At 35.6% G+C, this 21,421-nt stretch overlaps 1 protein-coding gene across 1 annotated transcript in view; it reads right to left on the bottom strand.

Moving 5' to 3' along the window:
• Positions 1-21,421, bottom strand: part of DIAPH2 (diaphanous related formin 2) — a 207,438-nt gene that overhangs the window by 32,532 nt on the left and 153,485 nt on the right. The window contains exon 25 of the mRNA XM_080352353.1: positions 20,940-21,035. Within this exon, the coding sequence (XP_080208479.1) occupies positions 20,940-21,035 (96 nt within the window). The remainder of the gene's footprint in view (positions 1-20,939; positions 21,036-21,421) is intronic.

The following is a 21,421-nucleotide window of genomic DNA, read 5'->3' as shown; positions in this document are numbered from 1 at the left end:
ATTACCAGTGTACTGTTAAGTAAATGAATAAATCCTTATGAAGGTGAGACATTGAGGAGGACGTATGATTATATTTCTGATGAAATAAAATGGCACAGTTAGGGAGGATGACTCTATCTGCATCTTGAGGATGTGTAAAAGTTTCTGCCTTAATTTATGCTGTTTGAAAGCCCTGAACTAGTTTTCAAAACTTTATCCTTCAAAGGCATTCTTAATATTCAAAAAGGCCTTGCTAATTAACTCCTAAAACTACCTCAAGTCCAACCTGCTTTTCCTGCTCCTTAGAAAAGTTTTAATTACACAGATTAAGCACTAGCATTCCAGCTGTCACCTTCCAATAGCTTTCTTCCTTTTTAAATAAGGTGCTTTTGTGCTGATCTCTCCTCTGCTTTGAGAAGAGCTTTGGACAGGTTGTTTTTATGATTTGCAATTCCATATGACTATTAAAAATGATGTGACAGTATGGAAAGCACATTTAACCAGTTATAGAACATGTAGCTCTTTTCTGACATGTTATGACATCTGGCGATCGCATTAGGTTTTACTTAATACAGATAAAGAGCTATTTGAATAGCGAAATGGTAGTTAGAGAGAAGATCATGGCACTCTCATCTCAAGGGTGCATGATGACAGGACATGGAGCAAAAGGCACAAATCCTTTCAGGTTGAATTCCTTCTTTATGTGAGAAAAAACAAACACCCAGCTCCATCATGACAGCCATTAAGCAGAACAGCCTCCCCAGACAAGTTCTGGAAACTTTTTTGATAGAAAAGACTTGTGCAGGTCACGGGTTGACTGGATATGTCTGCGAGATAGGTACATGTAATTAGTGAAGGATGGTCATGCTGAACAATTTAAAGAAATAAAATAAAAATCATTAGAATTGTCTACAAACCTTGGGCCAGAAATCATTATTAATACAATAGCTCACACAGAATATGCAGTAGAAATCTAAAATACTCAAATTATATTTTAATCAAGGTCTGCTGTTATTTACTCCAGTGTGCCCAGCAGGAAGCACTTTCCTAGTTCCAGCTCCAATAAACTTGCCAAACTCCGTATGCTTGGGAAATACAGCAATTTGTCACGAATGCCTCCAAAAGCCTTGAAAGTAAGTACATACTTCCTCATCAATATGAAGAATTCACACATTTTGGAGTAATATGAAATTTATCTGGGGTTCAGATCCAGACTAACTCAGCGCTGAAACACAAATGATCCAGAGTCAGGTCAATCCAGGCAACTCTCCTCATCAGCCGGGCATTCTTCCTGCCATCACCTCTGGCTGACTGAATGAATTTCTCATAACTCACCCAGAACTTTTATTCCCACTTCTCCCACCTTCCTTGCTACATCATTTCTAGCTCACTGTGAACAATACAAATATCCCCCATGCCACTGAACTTCGGCATTACCTTCAAAGTACAACTCCTTAGAGAAGTTTCTACCAAAATGAAGTTCCCTTGCAGGTTAAAACACACATTGATTAAAATATTACATATGAAAATGACATAGACAGGACTTCAGACTGATCACAGGTAACAGTTCATTTGCACAGTGATACCAGCATGACTGGGTTCTGCTCAAATACACTGCCTTGAAAATACTTAATTCTTTCATCACCATCCCTTTTCAATCAAGCTAAAACAGATACAGATGTTCTCAAGACAGGTATGAGAGAGAGAGAAAGGAATAAAACTGAAAAAGCTCAGCTTTCCTGAGCCAGACCCTTTTTCCTTCTCAGCCAGAAAACATGCAACAACCAGGAAAGAAAAGGGAAAAAACATAAAGGGGAGTACAAATCCAGGAAAATTAAAAAATGTGGGAATAAATTAAATATTGATTGAGAGGTAATTAATTTGGCAGTGAATTAGACGTTGCAAGCTGATACTTCACTATAGCCAGAAAGGATCAGGGGGCCTGGACATAATTTTTTACATTTGTGCAGTGATTATTTCTTGTAAGGGTCAGATACCATCTTCATTTCCTTGCACCAGGGAGGGAGGTGGAAATTGGATCTACATCATATTAAGGGGATGAATTTTGAAATCTGTTTATTTGACATGTAGGACATCTAATACCGCACTAAACTGCTTCTGCATGTTCATAGGAAGAAAGTCACAAAGCAAATAAGACCAGTCAATTCTTTATTAAATCTTCACAAAGTGTCAGTTTTTCTGATGCATCTGTGTTTAATTTCCCTCTCTCTCCTCAAACAGCAAGAAAGTATCTAAATACAGCAGCGGAGATCATCCAACACATTCCATGTCACACGTGATGTCCACGTTTCCTATCTGTAAACTTAATGGATTGTTTTAATACCTAATAATAAGTAGATAAAGAGCCAGAAAGAATTCAAAGGAACACTGACATATGGGTGATCCCACTTTCAGATGCTTAATGGATTATCAAATGCTGAGCTTCTGCTTCCAGTATTTAAAAAAGGAATTTAAAAAGTCATAATAGATAAAAAAAGAAAACTTAAATAGCCTCCTAATAAATTACTATGTTTTTTTACAGAATTTCCTTTATATGTCTAGAATATTTTGCATGCCTACACCAACTATTATCTCATTAAAGGTAGGCAAGGTACTTATAAAAACTGAAAAGTCGAGATAGTAATATTTATATGTAACATGGAACTGCATACTTAAAACTGCATGCTAATTCACTAAGCTCTTTTTTTCATCTTTACTATTAAATTTCAGTTAGTCCTGATTTGCTGTGTATAAAAGATTTAAGACTATGAATATGAAGAGTGCAGCCAAGTTGAAGGACCACACCATTTTTGCAAGTAAATAAACATTACTCAAAAACAAACCAGCTCTGATTACTGTTTTGTGTTTCAATAGATCAAATCTTTTATCCAATTTTGTTTGGGTCTTCCAATTGCTGACAGGGTGCACAGTTGAGTTGGCAGTTGCGATTAAGAGGTCAAACACCAAATTAAAAAGTTTTTTAATCTGCTTTTTTCCTCAGCTACCATTTTAGTGTCATAAGTTATTCATATCAGCAGGAGGTTATGGGTGAACCCTACCCCCTAGTCAAAAATACAGAGACAAGCTTCATTATCACCTATTGCTTGAAGTAAATAAATTCAATAGGACTTGAGATAATCCAAGCACATATATTGCCTTTCAAATTCAATGATTGCTTTCTTTCCCTTCTTCCGAACTATCAGTTCCTCTTTGAAAAGCTTAAAAAAAATTAAGTGTTGTTTTTAGGAAAGGGAACCTCTTTTGTCATTACACAAAAAAAGCAGCAAAAAAGGTACTCCCACGGAAAGAGGCCGTTAAAAATCAGATTATTTCCACAGCATTCTCCTATTATTCACCTGCCAGTAAAATATGTAGAATCATTGTCTCTGTTTGAATGTCTATTTTTATCTGACTGTGGCTATATGGTCATTTTTGTATTTATTACTGAGTTACTAAGTTTTTTTTCTTCCTTCTTCTAAAGTATGTTTTTCTGTTCTCAAAAACTGGGCCACATGCCTCTGAGGAGAAAGTAGTGCATTATTTCATTCCCACCTTTTCTTCTTTTTTGGCATCTCTGAGGCCTGCTATGCCCAGAAGTGCTTCCACTCAAGCTGGACCATCAAATCAATTATCACAGCAGTCTGCTTTCTAAATATGACTGGCAATGAATGACAACAGGCAAGGCGAACTTTCAGCTTTGATTTGTCATTGGTAATGTAAATTTTTTTTGTTTTCTGTTATAGATGTTTGTTATAGTGGCAATTTGACCAAACTCTTCCCCCTGCTGTCTGCAGCTGTGCTGCGTAGGTCCAAGATGAAAAGCTTCACTTTTGCTATGTCAAAGACACAAGAGAAAATACAGATTAAGGAACTATCATCAATATAAAAGTTCTCTTTTCTGATGATCTTTTATTATGATCATTATTGTTCATGAAAAAGACATGCATAATAACAAACTTTACCTCTTTCCATTCCTGGGCATTCCACAATTTCAAGATGCAATTACTTTTACTGCTGTTGCATCATTTCACAACAAATCTCCATTTACAGTAATATGTTGCTGGTTTTTTTGGCTAGAATTAGCATGGCCTTGTGATAGTACTAAAAGATTAATTACTGTAGAAAAGCATCCATGTATAAAGCTAAAGCATAAGACAATGCAAGTAAACACAGTAAATTAGAAAAAAAGGTCTTAGCTCTTATTCACAATAATATTTTAAAATTGATGGTTTATCTAATGGAGATTCATTTATTGTTTTGTTAAGAAGAGAATTAAGCTATATAAAAAATGATTTTGAAAAACATTTTTAGTGCTTTGCTTCATTGACACTACTGATTCAAAAACATACAAAAACTAGAGTTTACATTAAAAGCCTGAATTACTGTTTGGATAACTGATTACATAATATGAAAATGGATATTACACAGCAACTGGGACACATACTCAAACTTCAGAGTGCACCAGAAAGTTTGTATTATTGTCAGTATATATAATCTCAGTGGCAGTAGAGGAAAGACTGTCTTGCGTATTTTAGTGAAACCAATTTCAACCAAGCAGGTAATAATTCATTTCTGCAGTCACAGACCAAAGGGGAAAAAAAATAAATCTTAACTTGGATGATCTCAAAACACTCTTTGATTGTGAGTCACTATTAATATTCTCAAAAAGGGAGGTTTAATGGTACCACCTAGTGGTATCCACTGACATATTGACCAAGTGGGCATCACATGGACAAATGCTATATGGAAGCTACCTCAGCCCTTCTGCCAAATCCCAGAATTTTTGACAACATCACTTGAACTCTGACTTCAGATGCTATTTTAGTACAAAGCACTTTGAAAGATTCTACTTGAGGAAAGCGATCATGCTTGTTTTTCTGCAGAGTATTCAAATCTTATTATGAAAAGCAGACTAGAACTGATTTCCAAACAGGTAATTCTATTAAAAATTATTTTTTCATATATGCAATTACTTTGACATTTAAAAGGCTATGCCTTTAAAAGGCATAAGGCAAAATGAAATCTTACACCATTTCATTCATAAGACTTCATGAAAGACTAAGATTGTTCTAGTAGGACAAACAGACTTCCAGCAGGTGAAACAAAAGCAGTATCCAGTGATTATCATTTAAGAAAAACAAACAAAACCCCAAAAGAAACCCACAACTTTTTTTCCCCTACAGATAGATTGTTACCAAGTAGTTTGAACCTTTCTACATAGAAAGACTGAATACCTGCATGGAAGCGTAGAACTGAACAATGCCCTATCATATAAACTGATCCAGAAGATTAGTTCTCAAAATGGGATTAGATCCTACATCCATTATTCTTGTACCAAAACACAGCACTTAAAAAAGAACACTTAATACTGTAATTAATATAACAGACAGCTAAGTAGTAACTTCATCTGTACATTAATACCTGCAGCACCAGTCTCTCAGATTCAGTAAAAGTACAAATTTACATAATGTTTCAAACTATAGTTTACCATTTTTGTGACAAAAAAGGCATAGTACGAGAATGATGATGTCCACACTACCACTTACTTGTATAGTGTACAGTTGTAATAAAACTATTGGTTTCGAGAGTTTTCAGAAGCGTGGTATATACATATATATATATTTTTTTTTTTTAATGTTTTAAAATACTTTTTCTTTTATGTTTCTGATATAAAGTAGTGTTTTATTGTGACTGAGATTTGCATGTTTGTTATAGTGTTAAACCAAGGAGAATGGAAAAATGTTAAACCAAGGAGAATGGAATTGCAAGCTTTTCCGTAGGAGGCAAGAAGATTGGCCACGACTGGAACAGACAACAGGGAAACTAGCGGCACAAGCAAGAGGAAAAGATAGACTTCTCCAAGCACACAGTAAACGCAAATATGGATTAAAACTTTTGTAAAAAATAAAGAGGTATACTCAGTTCTTAAGCTCTCTATTGTAGTTTTAATGTACCTATAGATCCATCAAATATTTAAAGGATAAGATTTGAATTTGTACAAGTTATTCAGATTAGTAATTCACTTGTTTAAAATTAATTTTAATTGTAAATCAGAATCCAGACAAGGTCATTTCTCCTTGAACTATAGTAGTTCTCCCCTTGTGCCCTTTCCAATGGCTAAAATGTTAAAAATTCTGAAATGGATTGTTAGAAAATTCTGTATAGCTAAAGAAGTCTCCTTTTTTTTTTTTTTAAAGCACCTAGTTGTCTCCTATGGTCAAGAATCAAGTTCTTTCTGCAGCTTAATGAAAAATGGGTTTGCTGCTGGGTACTTTAATGCTCTCTCAAGAAAGGTGCCTTCACCAAGTGAGCATGTTACATCCATCAGCAATTTGAAGACCACGTACACTGGTTTCAATGACTTATATCTACCACCTGACAAAGAGACAGTCTTTGGTAAATGATTGATTTAAACTCATTCTTCTCTACGCCTGCAGCAACAACTGCTATTTAGAAACAACTAATCATTTTCCTGTCAAATAAAATAAAATCTACAGATACCTTAGATTACCAACTGAATCAAGAAAACTTATTGTGAGTTACAGCCACATGTACAAACCATTTCATGCTGCATGAAAGGAGGAAAGGAAGGCTTGGAACATTTCACTTGGTCCTCCCCACTTCCCTTGTGCCAGTTGTGAATTATGCTTGACAAGATAAATGACTAGTCAAGAGTGAAGAGATGAGCTGCTCCGGAGCACATCCTCAGGCCTGATGGGCTGACTTACCTGTCAGATAATGTTGAAAGCAGAATCATGTCTGAAAAGGTTGATTGACCATAGATTTCCTTCTCTAAATCAAACACTGTATGTTTAGCTAAACTCAGTGAACTTCAACTAATTACCCCATCATTACAGTACATTCGTATTGAATAATTTTCTAAAGGCTAAATCCAGAGCCTATACTACATATACTTAACTTGAAATACTGATAGCAAAAGCAAGCTATTAAATGAGAGATTTCTTCCTAGAAATTTCATCTGAAAAAACAGCAAATGCAACCTTTTAATTTCAATTTTTCAGGATGAAGGCTACCACAAAATAACATTAAAAAACCCACAATGTATACACACAATAGCTATTGTGCACATATATATAAAGAAAAGCTTATTTTACTAGGGCTAAAAGTGGAAATCAAAAGCTTATGCAGTCCTATACACATCTTATTTTACAGTACTTTTTGTATTTTATATCAAGCTCTAAATAAATGAAAAAATATTGGGAACAGCAATTTCACTTGAAGGAAAAGTACATTATATTCAAATCTACAAGGTAAGTCTGGCAAAAAAAAAAAATATATAAAATTGGAATTGCAGAAACATTTTTGGAAAACAGATCATTTTTAAGAAACGAAACCATGTTTGTCTTCCAGTTTATGGTAGGAGGAAAGTATTTTTGTTGGAATAGAGTATACACAACAAATGCAACATATGTTACAGAAGAAACAGAAATGTTCTGTGCTTGGTAAACATAGCAGAGCTGTTGTTACCACTCTGCCTTGGACTTCTCCGAATGTCCTTTCTTTGTGATGCCTTGTGTAACAGGCACTTGGGATAGAACAGGAAACCCAATACAGTAGAGGTGGAGCTGATTTCTGGCTAAGCAGAGAAAACTCCAAGATTGCACTTTAAACAAAAAACATGACAGGAGAATATTTGTCCAATTGATGAGTTCTGTACCTGCTCTTTATAGATTAGTATTTTTTCTTTTGAAAGAATACAGAAAGGAGGGAGAAGAATATGCAGCCTCCAGTTCTCTCTGTGTTTCAGAGAGAACCAAAACCTCCTCAAGCTAAGGAAGACATTATTTCTCCTCCTACCCACAACAATTCTGAAAGTGAATTGTGGCTAGGAACATAAGGGTCACTCCAGTACAAAGTATCATAACTTGCACAAACATGTTTATCTTCAACAGATAATGATACATTTGCTTGACAGCACTTACTTGTCTTTCAAGTACCTTGTTCCACTGTTTCTGTTTACCATCACTCAAGATCACATCACTTCAACACCTGCCTCAACACAACCACCAAATTTCTGAGCCCATTTTTAGCAAGATAAACCGGAGCACTCTCTGTATTACGATTTCTGATACAATCTTTACAGAACACCAGTCATTAAACAAAGATTTCTGGTGGGTTTTATGGTGTCTGTGTGGTTTTTTATTTTAAATTTCACCTCTAAGTATAGAGACTTTTCACAATTTAAAGCTCGGCTTCCCTGAAAAAATCAACAGATTTTTCCAAGTCAGGGATGCTAGCCACACGAGACAACTGAAAATTGTACTGAAGATGTTACTTCTGACATCTGGAGAGCAGAATGCACTCCAAAATCAGGCACTGAACTACAAGGAAAAGAATTGCCTGCAAGTCAGCACAATAACTGTGGTGCTTTAAGAGGTTTCAAATAGAACACAAGCAATTGTTTAGTAAGAAACACAAGGTGTTTTATGTTTTGTTAGTAATCTCCCCTGACCTATAATAATTAGTCTAATGTTAAGTTTTACTTTCATTTATGAAAGCTTATTGTATTAATTCTGAAAGAAAACAATACTGCAGGTATGCAGACAAAGCAAATATGAAACAATCACAGGGAATTACAGAGCATTTATTGCCAAAATTCTGCAAGATAACAAAAGCTACAAAGGATGGCATCTAATGACCTGTATCTAAAAAACTACCAGTGATAATTCAAACCCAATCTTGATATTATGTGAAGCTTCAGTGCAAAAAAGAGTCATACAGACAATTTCAGAAAGCTTTCTGAACATCAAATGTTCCTGTGATATGCCAGCAAAGCAAAAATCCACATCATTTATGCTATTCTGGAAGACAAATGAGAAAACATCAGACTATAGCGTACTGAAGCTGTTCAGGATATTTTTACCAGCAAATCTATATGTGCATGTGCAGTCCCTCTTGCACACACCATCTTAGCCCCATACAGCAAGAGAGAAATGTTTCAGTGGATATTTAAATACACAGGTGCTATTTGCAAATTTGTGGCCTTAATATCAAACAACAAGGTCAGCTATGCATTCACATCAGTCCCTGCCTACAGGCTCACCCATACCTGTACTTGTGCAGAGCATCACGTCTTCCTAATATGTCCAGTATCTGACAACTGATACTCAATTGAGTACAAAATGTTTTTATGTTTTTCTCTCTCATGATATAATTTTATCCTCCATTATACTTTACGTGGCCAGAATTGCAGAAATTTTTGCAGACCTTGAACTGTATCTCCATACAGTGAAGAACAATTTCTCTACAGGTTTTATGTTCCATTAGATTGCTTTGTCTTTGAATGTTTCACCCTTTCAACTACTTTTCTAACAATAAGAGCTCTAACAGCAATGCAATTCCAGCAAACTGCTAAACCAGCTTTTTAAAAGCTCATACATACCCCTAAATTCTCTCCCCTCACTGCTACAAAAATAGAACAGACTGTTTCAGTTGAAACAGGCTATTTCCATTTCAGTTGGAAGGAACGTATAGTGCTCATCTAGTCCAACTGCCTGACCAATTCAGGGCTGTCCAAATTCAAGCACGTTATTAAATGGCATTGTCCAAATGCCTCAAATGCTGGGGCATCCACCACATCTCTAGGAAGCCTGTTCCAGTGTTTGACCACCCTCGCGGTAATGAAATGCTTCTTAATGCCCAGTTTAAGCCTTCCCTGGCACAGCTTTGAGCCATTCCCAACCATTCCATCACTGGATCCTGGGGAGAGGAGCTCTAGTACCTGCCTCTGCACATTCCCCCCATCAGAAAGCTGGAGGGAGCCATAAGGTCGCTCCTCAGGCTCCCCTTCTCCAAACCAGACAAGTCCAAAATCCCCAGCTGCTTCTCCAAGGACATTCCTTCCAGCTTTGTTGCCCTCCTCTGGATGCCTTCAAGGACCTCCACGTCCTTCTTAAATTGTGGAGCCCAGATAAAACTTTTCAATTTTAAAAAAATACGTTTTAAAAGATTTTCTTAAGATGTTAAAGCACAACACAGAAATAGATTCAAACTCTGTTCACTTAGATGATATGTTGCTACTGCTTTAAAAGAAAATCATGATCACCTTCAGTGAAGAGATATCATCTTTTTCTGAAATGCATATTCCATAGTGATAAACTATGTCAACAGAAAATAAATACTCAAAAGACTCCATAAAAATAAATCTACCTTTCTTCAAAGTGGTTGTCCATTAGGAAAAGAAATGAAACTTGTAAGTAAATCTCCTTTTAAAGTTTTTCACTCTAGTAAAGATGATTTTAAAATAAAATACGCTTTTGTCAAATCCACCTTGTAATGAGTAGTGTTTACACGTGAAGAAATTATGAAGCATCTTCAGAATGTCTGACAAAAATGATACAATATTTTTTTCAGAGTGACTCACCATGTATCTTTTTTTTTAAAAAAAAAAAAAAAAGGTAAGGAAATAATTAGTTAATTTCTAAATAATTGAGTCAACACCTTGCTAGATTTCAGTCGGCCCCCAGTAAAGGTGAAATTTAGCTTTTCTCAAATTGACCTAATTCAAACTCAAATTATGCTCTATGAAATCACAAAGACTTTCTGTGTCTTTCATCTAATTATTTTTATCCCTCATTCTTGCAGAGCTTAAAGCATAATTTGACAATGCAGCTTGATTACAGAAGGAAAAAGCTGCACCCCCTTAAAGTTGGATTATTTCTCTCTCCCCCTTTTATTAAGGGAATAAAACCCCAAACACATTCGCTTGTCTGCTCAGTCTGACTGACAGCTTCTATAGCCTGACCTACGGAACCTTTCAGCCCAAGAGCCTTCACACATCCCCTGAGAAGTGGTGAAGTGAAGTTTTACCTTGGGCATTGTCTCATAAGCCACCAATAATATCACCATAGTTCCAAGGTCTCCAAAAAAACCTCACTGTAAACACTTACAGAAGATAAGCTCCTGCTGTCAATAAGCGATGTTTTTTCCCTATCGTTTTAGAAATCTGTTCACTTCAAAAATGAAAAAATTAAGCCCACAGTAACTGAACATTTTCTCTTCCATCTTCTCTTCTTTCTCTGTGATTTGCCTATTTTTCTTTGTAACTTAAATTTGTGGGAAAATATGCAGAAAAGCAGACATTCCATTCCAGTAATCTATTCATGGAGTTACAGATACATATATACCTGACTTGTAACTATTTAAATAGAATCCTATCCAACAACACAAAGAATACTTAGTGCATTAACAGAAAATGGAAGAAAAATATATAGAAATCACAGAGAAAATGAGAAGTAAAAATAATATAGATCAAACTTGAATAACTCCAGTATCTTGTTTATTTTTAGACATCCATCTGGAAGAGACTGCACAGTACATATATGTTGTTAAAATAAAAATATTATGATGTTATATACTTCCATGAGAGGGTAAAAGAGGATTAGCTAATGCACAGACTGACTGATACTAATTATAATAGTATTATAAAATTTTATAGTCTAAATCACTTTTTCCTCCGAAAAAGTAATCAGGAGTGTAATATGCAGAGATCTATTGAGACAAACACAACAAATATCAAAGGTTATCTTCTGCAGTATTTTTTGAAGAGGACTAAACAAAACTAACTCTTTCAAGTTTGGTGTCTTGTTTTCGCAGTATATAGGTTACTCTAGGATTTGAAATTAGAGTTACTCAAAAGATATCGCTATTATAATTATTATAAACCTACACCATCAATATCTCACATCCGTTTTATTTATAATAAAAAATAACTTTATTCTAATTGTAGCACTCTTTAAAATATAAGAGTACTAAAACGGAAACAATCTAGCAGTACAAATATATTACAATTAACTAGCACTGACAGTTTTTAGGATATGAGGGCAATTTTGGAACTACATATATTACAAAGGTAACAGCTCGCCCACATACTGTTGAGGCAATAATGCGCAATAATTAGAGGAACCACCTGTGCTACAGTTTCAAAAATGTAATGGAGATACAAGCATGAAGTTGTGTTAAAAATGTTGAATGACCAGGTCCCAATACGCTCCCTGAAATTTAAACTTGCCTGCAGCACAACAGCATGAAATGTAATGTGAAAAGGTGCATTCCTATAAAAAGTCAGACCTATAGCCTTTTAAGCCAAATATATTATGAATGAATGGCCAAAGATGCCTTGGAGAGAGATGCAAAAAATCACAGTATAAAACCCGGCAACACGTTGCCAATGCACCAAATACCTTCCTAAAATTATCTTTGCCTAAATTCCTAGAAGCATGAAAGTAATGGAATTAAGGATGAGCTGATATAAAATCTACACCCCTAAATTGGTAAGATTTTCCACGTGTAATAAGCTACAAAGATCAAAGTGTGGGGTTTTTTTGGTAGCATGCCTCCAATTAACAACAACAGCAAACTTTAAGCACAGAAAAAAAATAACAGATCATTTAAAGTCTCATCTATAACTCTAAGACTCGTTTGCTTCCACAGCTAAACTACTCTATTTTTTCACAGGCAAATTTTTCTCTTCAATGATATTTTCTTCTGTCTATCATTGACTTCTGTTTTTTTGATCTTGTATTTGCAATACTACTCTCCAGCTTAATCATTCTTTACAGTATGCTAAAATATATTTAAAATTGCTCTTTGGCATGAAAATCTTAGTAGGAACATGGAAACTTGACCAGTATAATATGCCTTAGAGCATTTTTCCATCAGAAACTATTAATGTTTGTCTAGAAACAATCTTTTGTAAAAATTAAGCTAAATGAAAATTACACAAGCCAGTGAACAGATTAAATATTGATAAACAAGTGTTTATAAGGGATTGATTAATACACCTGAAACTTATTTTCTTGATAGATGTACAATGCCTATTGAGTCTTTTCGAGAAAAATGAACTTGTCTTTGCTATGCTGCAGGTCACTCGGAAGCCAAAATAGCTGTGTTAGATTAGAATGGAACAGAAAGCATCCCTTGTCTATAAAACAACAATTTTGACCTAATGTCAGTTATTCTGCTACCAAGTCATACACTGCAACACTGATTTTCATCCCTTTCCCTTCCTTTGCATTCATTATGTATATATATTAAAATATTAAAGTCAATGCGCACTACTTAAGTAAACAGTATTGCAGCAGAAAATTTTTCAAATAGAAGTGTTTCATAATAATTGCATGATAACAGTATCAGCGCTGACAAAGAAAATTCAAAGGACCACATGCAAATTAAGTTAGCCTTGCAGTTCATTCATTGCTGCTCATGTAGCTGGTAAATGAATGCATGAATTTCCTTCCTCTGTGTGTAAAATTAGTCATTCTAACTTCAGTTACTTCATACAGATGTAGCCAAAACTCAGCTCTCCGTCTCTAGAAATGTAGGACTTAACATCTAGCAAGACATACCTCATTAGAACAGTTTGCAGATTCAGTGTGAAATATAATAATAATAATACAAAAAAAACCCCAAATCTGTAGGTGACTTCCAACTCATACAAAATCCTACCACATGGACTTGGCAGTCTCCTTCTAGATTACACTTTCTGAGAGACTGGTTACTATGAACAACTCCCTAGTTCTCAGAAAAGCTTTGTTTTAGTTCTTAAAAAAACCTATTCCACAACATAAGACATTCAAAAAGGCTTTTGGAATGCTAAAGGCTTTTAAGAGCTTCAGAAGCAACTGTGCAAAGTCAACTCCCAGAAAAAGAAATGCATACAGGCTCTGTATGAACTCTATAGCTGTTCTGGGTACCCGCAGAGTCCTATGATGAAACACCCAAAACAACTTTAAAGAAAAAATAGAACAGTTTCAACGTCTGAAGTAACTGCCACAGTCCTGCAACTGGCTAGCATAAGCTCAGATGTTATATGGTTAATATGGTTATATGATAAAACTTAGAAATGTCAGAAGCCTGTAGAATAATCCTCAGTCCTCCCATGTAATTCTCATCACCGTTAATGGGCAACGTGGTTTTACTTCAAAAGTTGGCACTCTACTATGTCTTAAGTCACAAATAAATTAAAACTTTGTATTTTGGGATTTTAGTTCAATTTGATAAGTAACACCAGCGTTAAATTTTTTAAAATACTAAAACTTGAAAAATGTTCTTATACTTTCAATGTAAAATTTTACATAACACTTTTCCAGAAGAACTTACAGAGAAAAATTTTCATAGAATGCTGAAATGCATTTTGAAGCACTTAAAATAATAAAAGCAAGAGGCACATAACTTTCCTTAGCCTTGTGTGAGTAATTCAATGCTTTAGATGAATGACAAACTCAGATGCAATTAATAACAGCTATATTGCACCAGTTTTCTGAAGGACATTTTTTAGTGTGTATATACTATTGACATTTCATGGCATATTTTGATTTATTTAGAAAAAAAGAAGTTACAGCAAGACAAAGCAGCAACATATGCAAAGCTTAGAGTTTACAATGTCACTTCTCTACATCTTTCTAGTTTATCAAACATTCATGTGAATGTACACAACCTCATGGAAACCAAGATCAATCTGAAAAAAGAACCAATCTTCAACACTTGTGCTAGAGAAGGATAATTAACCCAATAACACAGGTGAAAACAGTTATTCAAATATATACAATTCTTGAATTTTTGTCTTTGTGCCTATACAACTACTGGTCACAAGGCATTTGCAAGGTCTGCTTGGTCCATGCAAGCTGAAGGGTGTTGAGAAGCCAGTCGAAGCAGACTGGAGGTTAGAGTCTGCTTTAGTTCATTTTGCCCTCCTTTTTTTTACCACTTCTTCACCCTGCTTGTAAAGTAGAATTCCTCTGAAATGTCAAATAAAACCTTCACATACTACAGCTGTTGCTTTCATGCTAAGCCACCAGAATAACATATTATTTAATATTAGTCCTTTAATTACAAAAATCATTGGCCAAAATGCATAAACAAAAAGAGATTACACCACAAATACTTATGTTTATGGAGCTCTCTGCACTAAAGTAATTTGCTAAAACTTGATTTGAATGATACAATAAATAGATTTTTCCTTATAGAACTCATATGTATATTTAGCAATAAAAGCAAACCTAAATCTCACAGTAATGTCATGACGGCAAAACCACTACATTTCTCTTTGGCAATGCTTGTTTAGGTTGCTATTATGGTTCTGATAATTCTGAAGCACTTGAATCATACGTGTAAGTCTCATTAGTCCACGATTCCTGACTGTATGCAAAAAACCTCCATTATATATCTGAGATAGCAAAACACGCTTTTAAACACTCAGCTTCTAAAAGTAGGATAACAACAAATTAAGAGATGCTACCTGAACATAACAATAAGAATAGTTCTTTACCATGGGATGTTTCAAAATGGCCCCAATATGTTTAAAATGCACACCCTTTTTTTTGAACTTGAGACTAGCATTTTTATAGACCATTATGGATATTTCTAACTTCCTAACAGATACTTAATGATAAAGACAATAACAGACGGCTCAACTGAATAACAGCAATCAAGGCTACTCAAACCCCATTTCAGTTGAGCACAAATAATGATCTGTTAAATGTGCACCTATCACATTTTTGGATTTTAACACTAGTAAATCTTCTCATCAACTCACAAACAGATGTAAGTATGTAAAAAAAAAAAACAAACAAACAACTTATTTACTAAACTGCAACATACAAAATGATTCACAATGCCTTCAATGAGGCAGATATACTTAGACTGAAGATTTTTATTTGAAATGTGTTTTAGGTCAACACAGATCCAGCACCCAGAAACCTAACTAACTCTCAATAATTTATTTAAGATAATCAATGCAAAGGTAAATATAGAAGTCTCTCTTTAAGCGTAGCTGTGTCTTTAAGCAGAAGACACAAAATTCCTAACACTATAACCTTTTTCACAGAATCACAGAATGTCAGGGATTGGAATGGACCTCAAAAGATCATCTGGTCCAATCCCCCTGCTGGAGCAGAAACCCTTAGATGAGGTTACACAGGAAGGTGTCCAGGTGGGTTTGAATGTCTGCAGAGAAGGAGACTCCACAACCTCTCTGGGCAGCCTGTTCCAGTGTCTGTTACTCTCACTGAGAAGAAGTTTCTTCTCAAATTTAAGTGCAACCTCTTGTGTTCCAGTTTGCAACCGTTACCCCTTGTCCTATCATTGGTTGTCACTGAGAAGAGCCTGGCTCCATCCTCCTGACACTCACCCTTTATATATTTTTAAACATTAATGAGGTCACCCCTCAGTCTCCCCCAAACTAAAGAGCCCCAGCTCCCTCAGCCTTTCTTCATAAGGGAGATGCTCCACTCCATCATCTTTGTTGCCCTGCGCTGGACTCTCTCCAGCAGTTCCCTGTCCTTCTGGAACTGAGGGGCCAAGAAATGGACACAATATTCCAGGTGTGGTCTCACCAGGGCAGAGTAGAGGGGAAGAAGAACCTCTCTCGACCTACTAACCACCCCCTTCTAACCCACTCCAGGTACCACTGGCCTTGCTGACCAGAAGGGCCCAGTGCTGGCTCATGGTCATCCTGCTGTCCCCAGGACCCCCAGGTCCCTTTCCCCTACACTGCTCTCTAATAGGTCATTCCCCAACTTATACTGGAACTTGGGGTTGTTCCTACCGAGATGTTATTAGAATTCTGATGGACTTGAATATGAAGTATGCTCCTACTTTATTTTTTTTAGAAAGCATATTTTAAAGGAAGCACCTGGACACTATCTGAAAAATTATAAAAAGTCATTAAAAAGTACTAACATTTCATTGCCTCAGATCTTTTTTTGTCTTCTAAGAGTTAAGCAACTGGTGTCAGTGCTTCGGATGCCTTGCATAAAAGATTCAGGTAAGATGTGGAAAGTGAACACAGGAGGTTCATTACTTCTCCTTCACTCTCCAGGTGTTCTGCTAATATGGAGATAGTAATGACAGCGTAGCAACTCTCAATAACATCAAATTCAGAAGTTCCTAAATTGTGCGTACTATACATGGCACTCAGGTGATTAGATTTGGATTTGTGTATTGAAATATAACCCTAAACCTGTGTACTAACAGACCACATGAAATACTTGATAAATGTACCATACACTGAAATCTAAAGCAGAAAGAACCTGCATGCATGTTCCTTATAGCTATGCTTTCCCTGTAGTGAAAGACTACAAGAACTAATTAGCACACATTATCACTGCTGCAAAAGTTTGGATATATGAAAGGGCATTATTTATTAACACTTCTGAAAAAATTAAACTTAAATTCCACAGTAAAAAATTTAGCAGCTTAACAGAAAGAACCCTAACAGAATCGTTAGCTCTGTGCAGAAATTCGCTTAAACTAATATTAGAGAGAAAATATTCTTGAATCAGTCTTCTTTAATAATATCATACCCCAAGGCCAGAAAAAAGGTCAGGAATAATTGGTGTAATAGTAGTGCTGGACACTCATTTTAAACATGTATCCTGTGATGAATGCCAGCTAATACTGTTCTCTATTATACTCTCATTTCAATATTAGCAAACTTGCAAATTGCAAGTATATTTTTGGAAGAGGAAGTTACATTTCTGGACACTGATTTCTAATTATTATTTTACAGCTTCTTTATACTTAAAATCCAGTACCTAGAAACAATAAAAATACAGAAATAATCTTAGGAGAGAGAAATCATGCAGAAACTTTCTTTTACATTGAAAAGCCTACATAACAAAGAACACATGCAAGTACAATGAAATGAAAAACTGGAGGAGGAGGAGGACAGGAATTTTTTATTATTACTTCCGTGACTTGATAACAAAAAGATTTTTACTGGAAAAGCCTATAGTTACAATGCAACCCATTAAACTGTAGCATTTCATTTACAGGCTTAGTAAACAAACAAAAACAATGCAGTTAAACATATTTTAAATGAGTTTTACTTTTCTAAACCTGTCTGTACATTTCACCAAATTTTTTTTGCCCAGTAGGAAAACTGTGATATGGAGTAGCTCCCCCTGCACAAGGCTGCCATTATAGACAGAGTCTCATTCCTTTACTATCTCCATCTCTTACCCACTCAGTCTGACCCTTATTCTTTTCAATATTTTAAATACATGACCATGTGAGCACAAATATATGCTACAAGGTACACCAGTGACATCAGTAAAAAAGGCTAATTGAACAGGTAGAATGACACTCTTCTAGGGGAGCTGTAGGCCTGTAGTAATTGGAGATCCGTTATTCAACTGAAACGATCACCCTCTACATCCAACCTACTCACCTAAAGGTAGCAGTAAACCATGCCAGTGCAGAGGGTTTTCTTTTGGAAAGTTGTTTTTTGTTGTGTTTGTTCATTTTTACTTTTAAGTCAAACTGAACAAGAATGCCACTAGCAGTAAAGCTACAGTTTGTTCATTTAAGTTAAATTTACTCTGTGAAACCTCTGGAAGAAAATACAACAAAAGCCAAATTTTCATGGTCCACTGGTTGCAACCATTGAGAAGGTTGTAACCTTCTATAGTTTTCATTTTCACCCTGAGTAGATGCAAACAGAACAAGCAAGTTTGCAACAAGACATATCTAGAGCTTACATGAAAATCTACACAAGTGAACTTGCTGTATTGCTGAATGTTTTTTGGGAGTGTTTCCTTGTTTGCAGTTTTTTTTAGTTTGCTTTGTTTTTATGCTTTTTGTAGAGGCTACCAAGTAATTAATACATAACAAGTAATTAATAAACCTGCAAAAACTAAGCAAGCAAAAGTTGTTTTTTCTCCTCACTAGATTTTAACTACTGCTACTGGGAGTGAGAAAGCCATGTATGACACACAAAAGTGAAATCTGTGTCCAAACAGGCAGAAAACATCTATTTTTCTTCTCAGGCCATGACAGCTACCAAGACAAGTTCAAGCTCAAAACTTTGCTCTACAAGTCTATCTTTGAAAATGGCAGCAACTATAGTTTTCTATATGTTAAGAATATGTGCTGATTACAGAGAGTGCAGCAAGCTACTAATAACGTACAGAAAACACCCACACTGGGAACCATGTATAGACCATGCTATACCATTTCCTGTATGCTTGCCAATCACAAGCAAATGACCCAGCTAGCCCAGAAACGCCCCAGCCTCTTCTCCCCATACTTATATTTACTTTTTCTTTCTTCCACTGAAGCATAGGAGGCATGGAGTTAACTGTTCACAAAAATCTGACCGGATGAAACTCTCTGGAACACTCAGTCTGTTGATGGTACCAATGAGACACCTGTCATTGTCTCTTCATTTTTTTAAGGAGAGATATGGAAGTTTGTAAACATGATCCCTGCTTTTTAATGCTATAGTTCACGGCTTAGAGATGTCAGAGCCATATTTTTAAGTATCTTCTGGTTAGCAGACAAGTTACTGTCTGTATGTCATGTATTATATGTTCCTAAATAACATGAGAAAATTTACATAGTTTATACCAGATACTTGACTAGGACTGATATTTATTGCCTCCTGTCAAAATTTTTAGCTATTCTCTGAACCTACCTAATAGTTATTTCTGAGATAATTTCGAGTTGCCCAGAGCTTGGAAATGGATCATCTAGACCTTTTCTCACAGTAAGTTCCCCTAAGTCATGCAGCTCCTCAAATGTAACAGCCAGACCCCACTAGAGTAACAACTGACACAACAACATTTCAAACACAAAGAAAGTGAGTGTCTGAAACAGAAGAGAAACAAAAGGGAGTACGAATTAGCTTTGCCCCAGTTGTTGCAGGGGAGTCACTGGGTTTTGGACCTGGGTTCTGTCACTTCGGCTTGCAGCAGATTGTGCACAATCTTCTCTGGTCCTTGGGAAGCTTTTCTTTGCCACCACTAAGTGACAAATCTCTCCTCAAGCCACAACACAAAGAGACCATCCCTCACATTGATATTTCTCAAGATATGGAAAAAACATTTTGATCGAGGAGTTCTTTCAGTTCTGATCAGAGAGCAGAAACAAGCTCTAAATTAAGAATTATACTGGAACTGTAGCAGAATTCATTTCTTAGTATGAGTAAATTATGTAACTTATTTTTATATTTCCATAAGAACAGGCATATGGCAAATTAAAAATAATTATATACCATCTTTGCTAGCCAGAAGAAAGAGGGTAGTAGAATTTGCCTTTACTTTTTCGGTCAAGATGAATCTAAGCCTAGGTCATTGAGGATCAGGTGGATATACATGCCTTTTTCTATAAAATGACTCCACGTGGCCAAACCTTTACCAGTACATAACCAACACAAGTTTCTGGTTTTATGTAAAATAACTATACTGTTTCAATTGTAAATTTTTAAGACTATTTTTTACTGTAAGACATGTTTTAAAGAAAAATTGCAAAATACAGCATTCTACCATGAGCTTCGATGAAAGTTAAATGCAGAGTAAATTATATTCACTAAGTGTATGCAACTGGTTTATCATAGAGAGAGAAGAGTGTAGAGGAAACACCACAGTTGCTTTGTCTTCTCTCAAATTTTCTCAAAACCAAATTTGCAGGAAAAAATAATTGTTCAGACTAAACCAGCAAATCAGACTAAATTTACTACAATACAATTGTCTCCCTCAAGAAAGTGAAGCTACTTTATTGTAATTTGACTTCTATGACTAGACACACTACAGCTTCCAACCAAACCAGAACATATCTAAGACCCGTGCTTGAAAAAGACTATGAGCTATATGCTCAAACTCTTCTTGGTGTAAGAAGCTAATATTCTTCACAGTGTCACCTAAAATAAATTCATTATACTTATGGTATTAAAGATTGAGACAAGCATACTTTGTGCAGGAATGTTTTAAATGCCATTTTGAGCACGATAGGAACCTTTGTCACCTTCTAGAGCCCATAGTTATCTGAAGATAGAGCTATCAAGTTCAAAATCCATGATCACAAATATTATGCTGAGTTTTCACAGCAGGTCAATGACCAACAGTAGCTCAAAGGTTTTAAGTGAAAACTTTTGGTAAATCTTTGCAAAATATCTTTTGCGCACTTAGTTTATGACTGAAAGTTTTTAGAAAGCATCTTACCTTGTGGCCTTGGTGTTCGTTTCCTGCGATCTCTGAACGCTGCTCCTGACTGTAAGGCCTCAAGCAGACTATCCATCACTCCTGTCTCATCACCTTCTGGGAATAGGAGAAAAATAATATTAATCTCAGTGTAACTAAAATCATACTTTAAAAAATAAAAAAGTAAAAGTGTTGTCAAGTTTACATAACGCTTCCATTTAAGAGACGTATACATTTTAGATGTAATGGATTTTGTCAGTGCTTTAGGTATCACTGTCTAGTTTACGTATGATGCTCTATTAAGCAAAATTGATGCCAATCCTACTGTTCTTTCAACTCAGATATGTTATCTTGTGCATTATTGATGACATTTTCAGCATGCAGATAGACAGCTCCTGGTGAATGACTGCTGTTTCCCCGTTAAATTCTTTTAAGACTTTCCTGAAGTAGAAACAGGTCATCTCTTCTTGATTTAACCAATGCATATGGAAGATCTGATGAAA

The sequence above is a fragment of the Nesoenas mayeri genome (assembly GCF_963082525.1).
Source record: "Nesoenas mayeri genome assembly, chromosome: 13".
In the NCBI taxonomy this organism is placed as follows: domain Eukaryota; kingdom Metazoa; phylum Chordata; class Aves; order Columbiformes; family Columbidae; genus Nesoenas; species Nesoenas mayeri.
The sequence above is the reverse complement of the archived record's forward strand: the minus strand, read 5'-3'. Positions and strand labels throughout refer to the sequence as shown.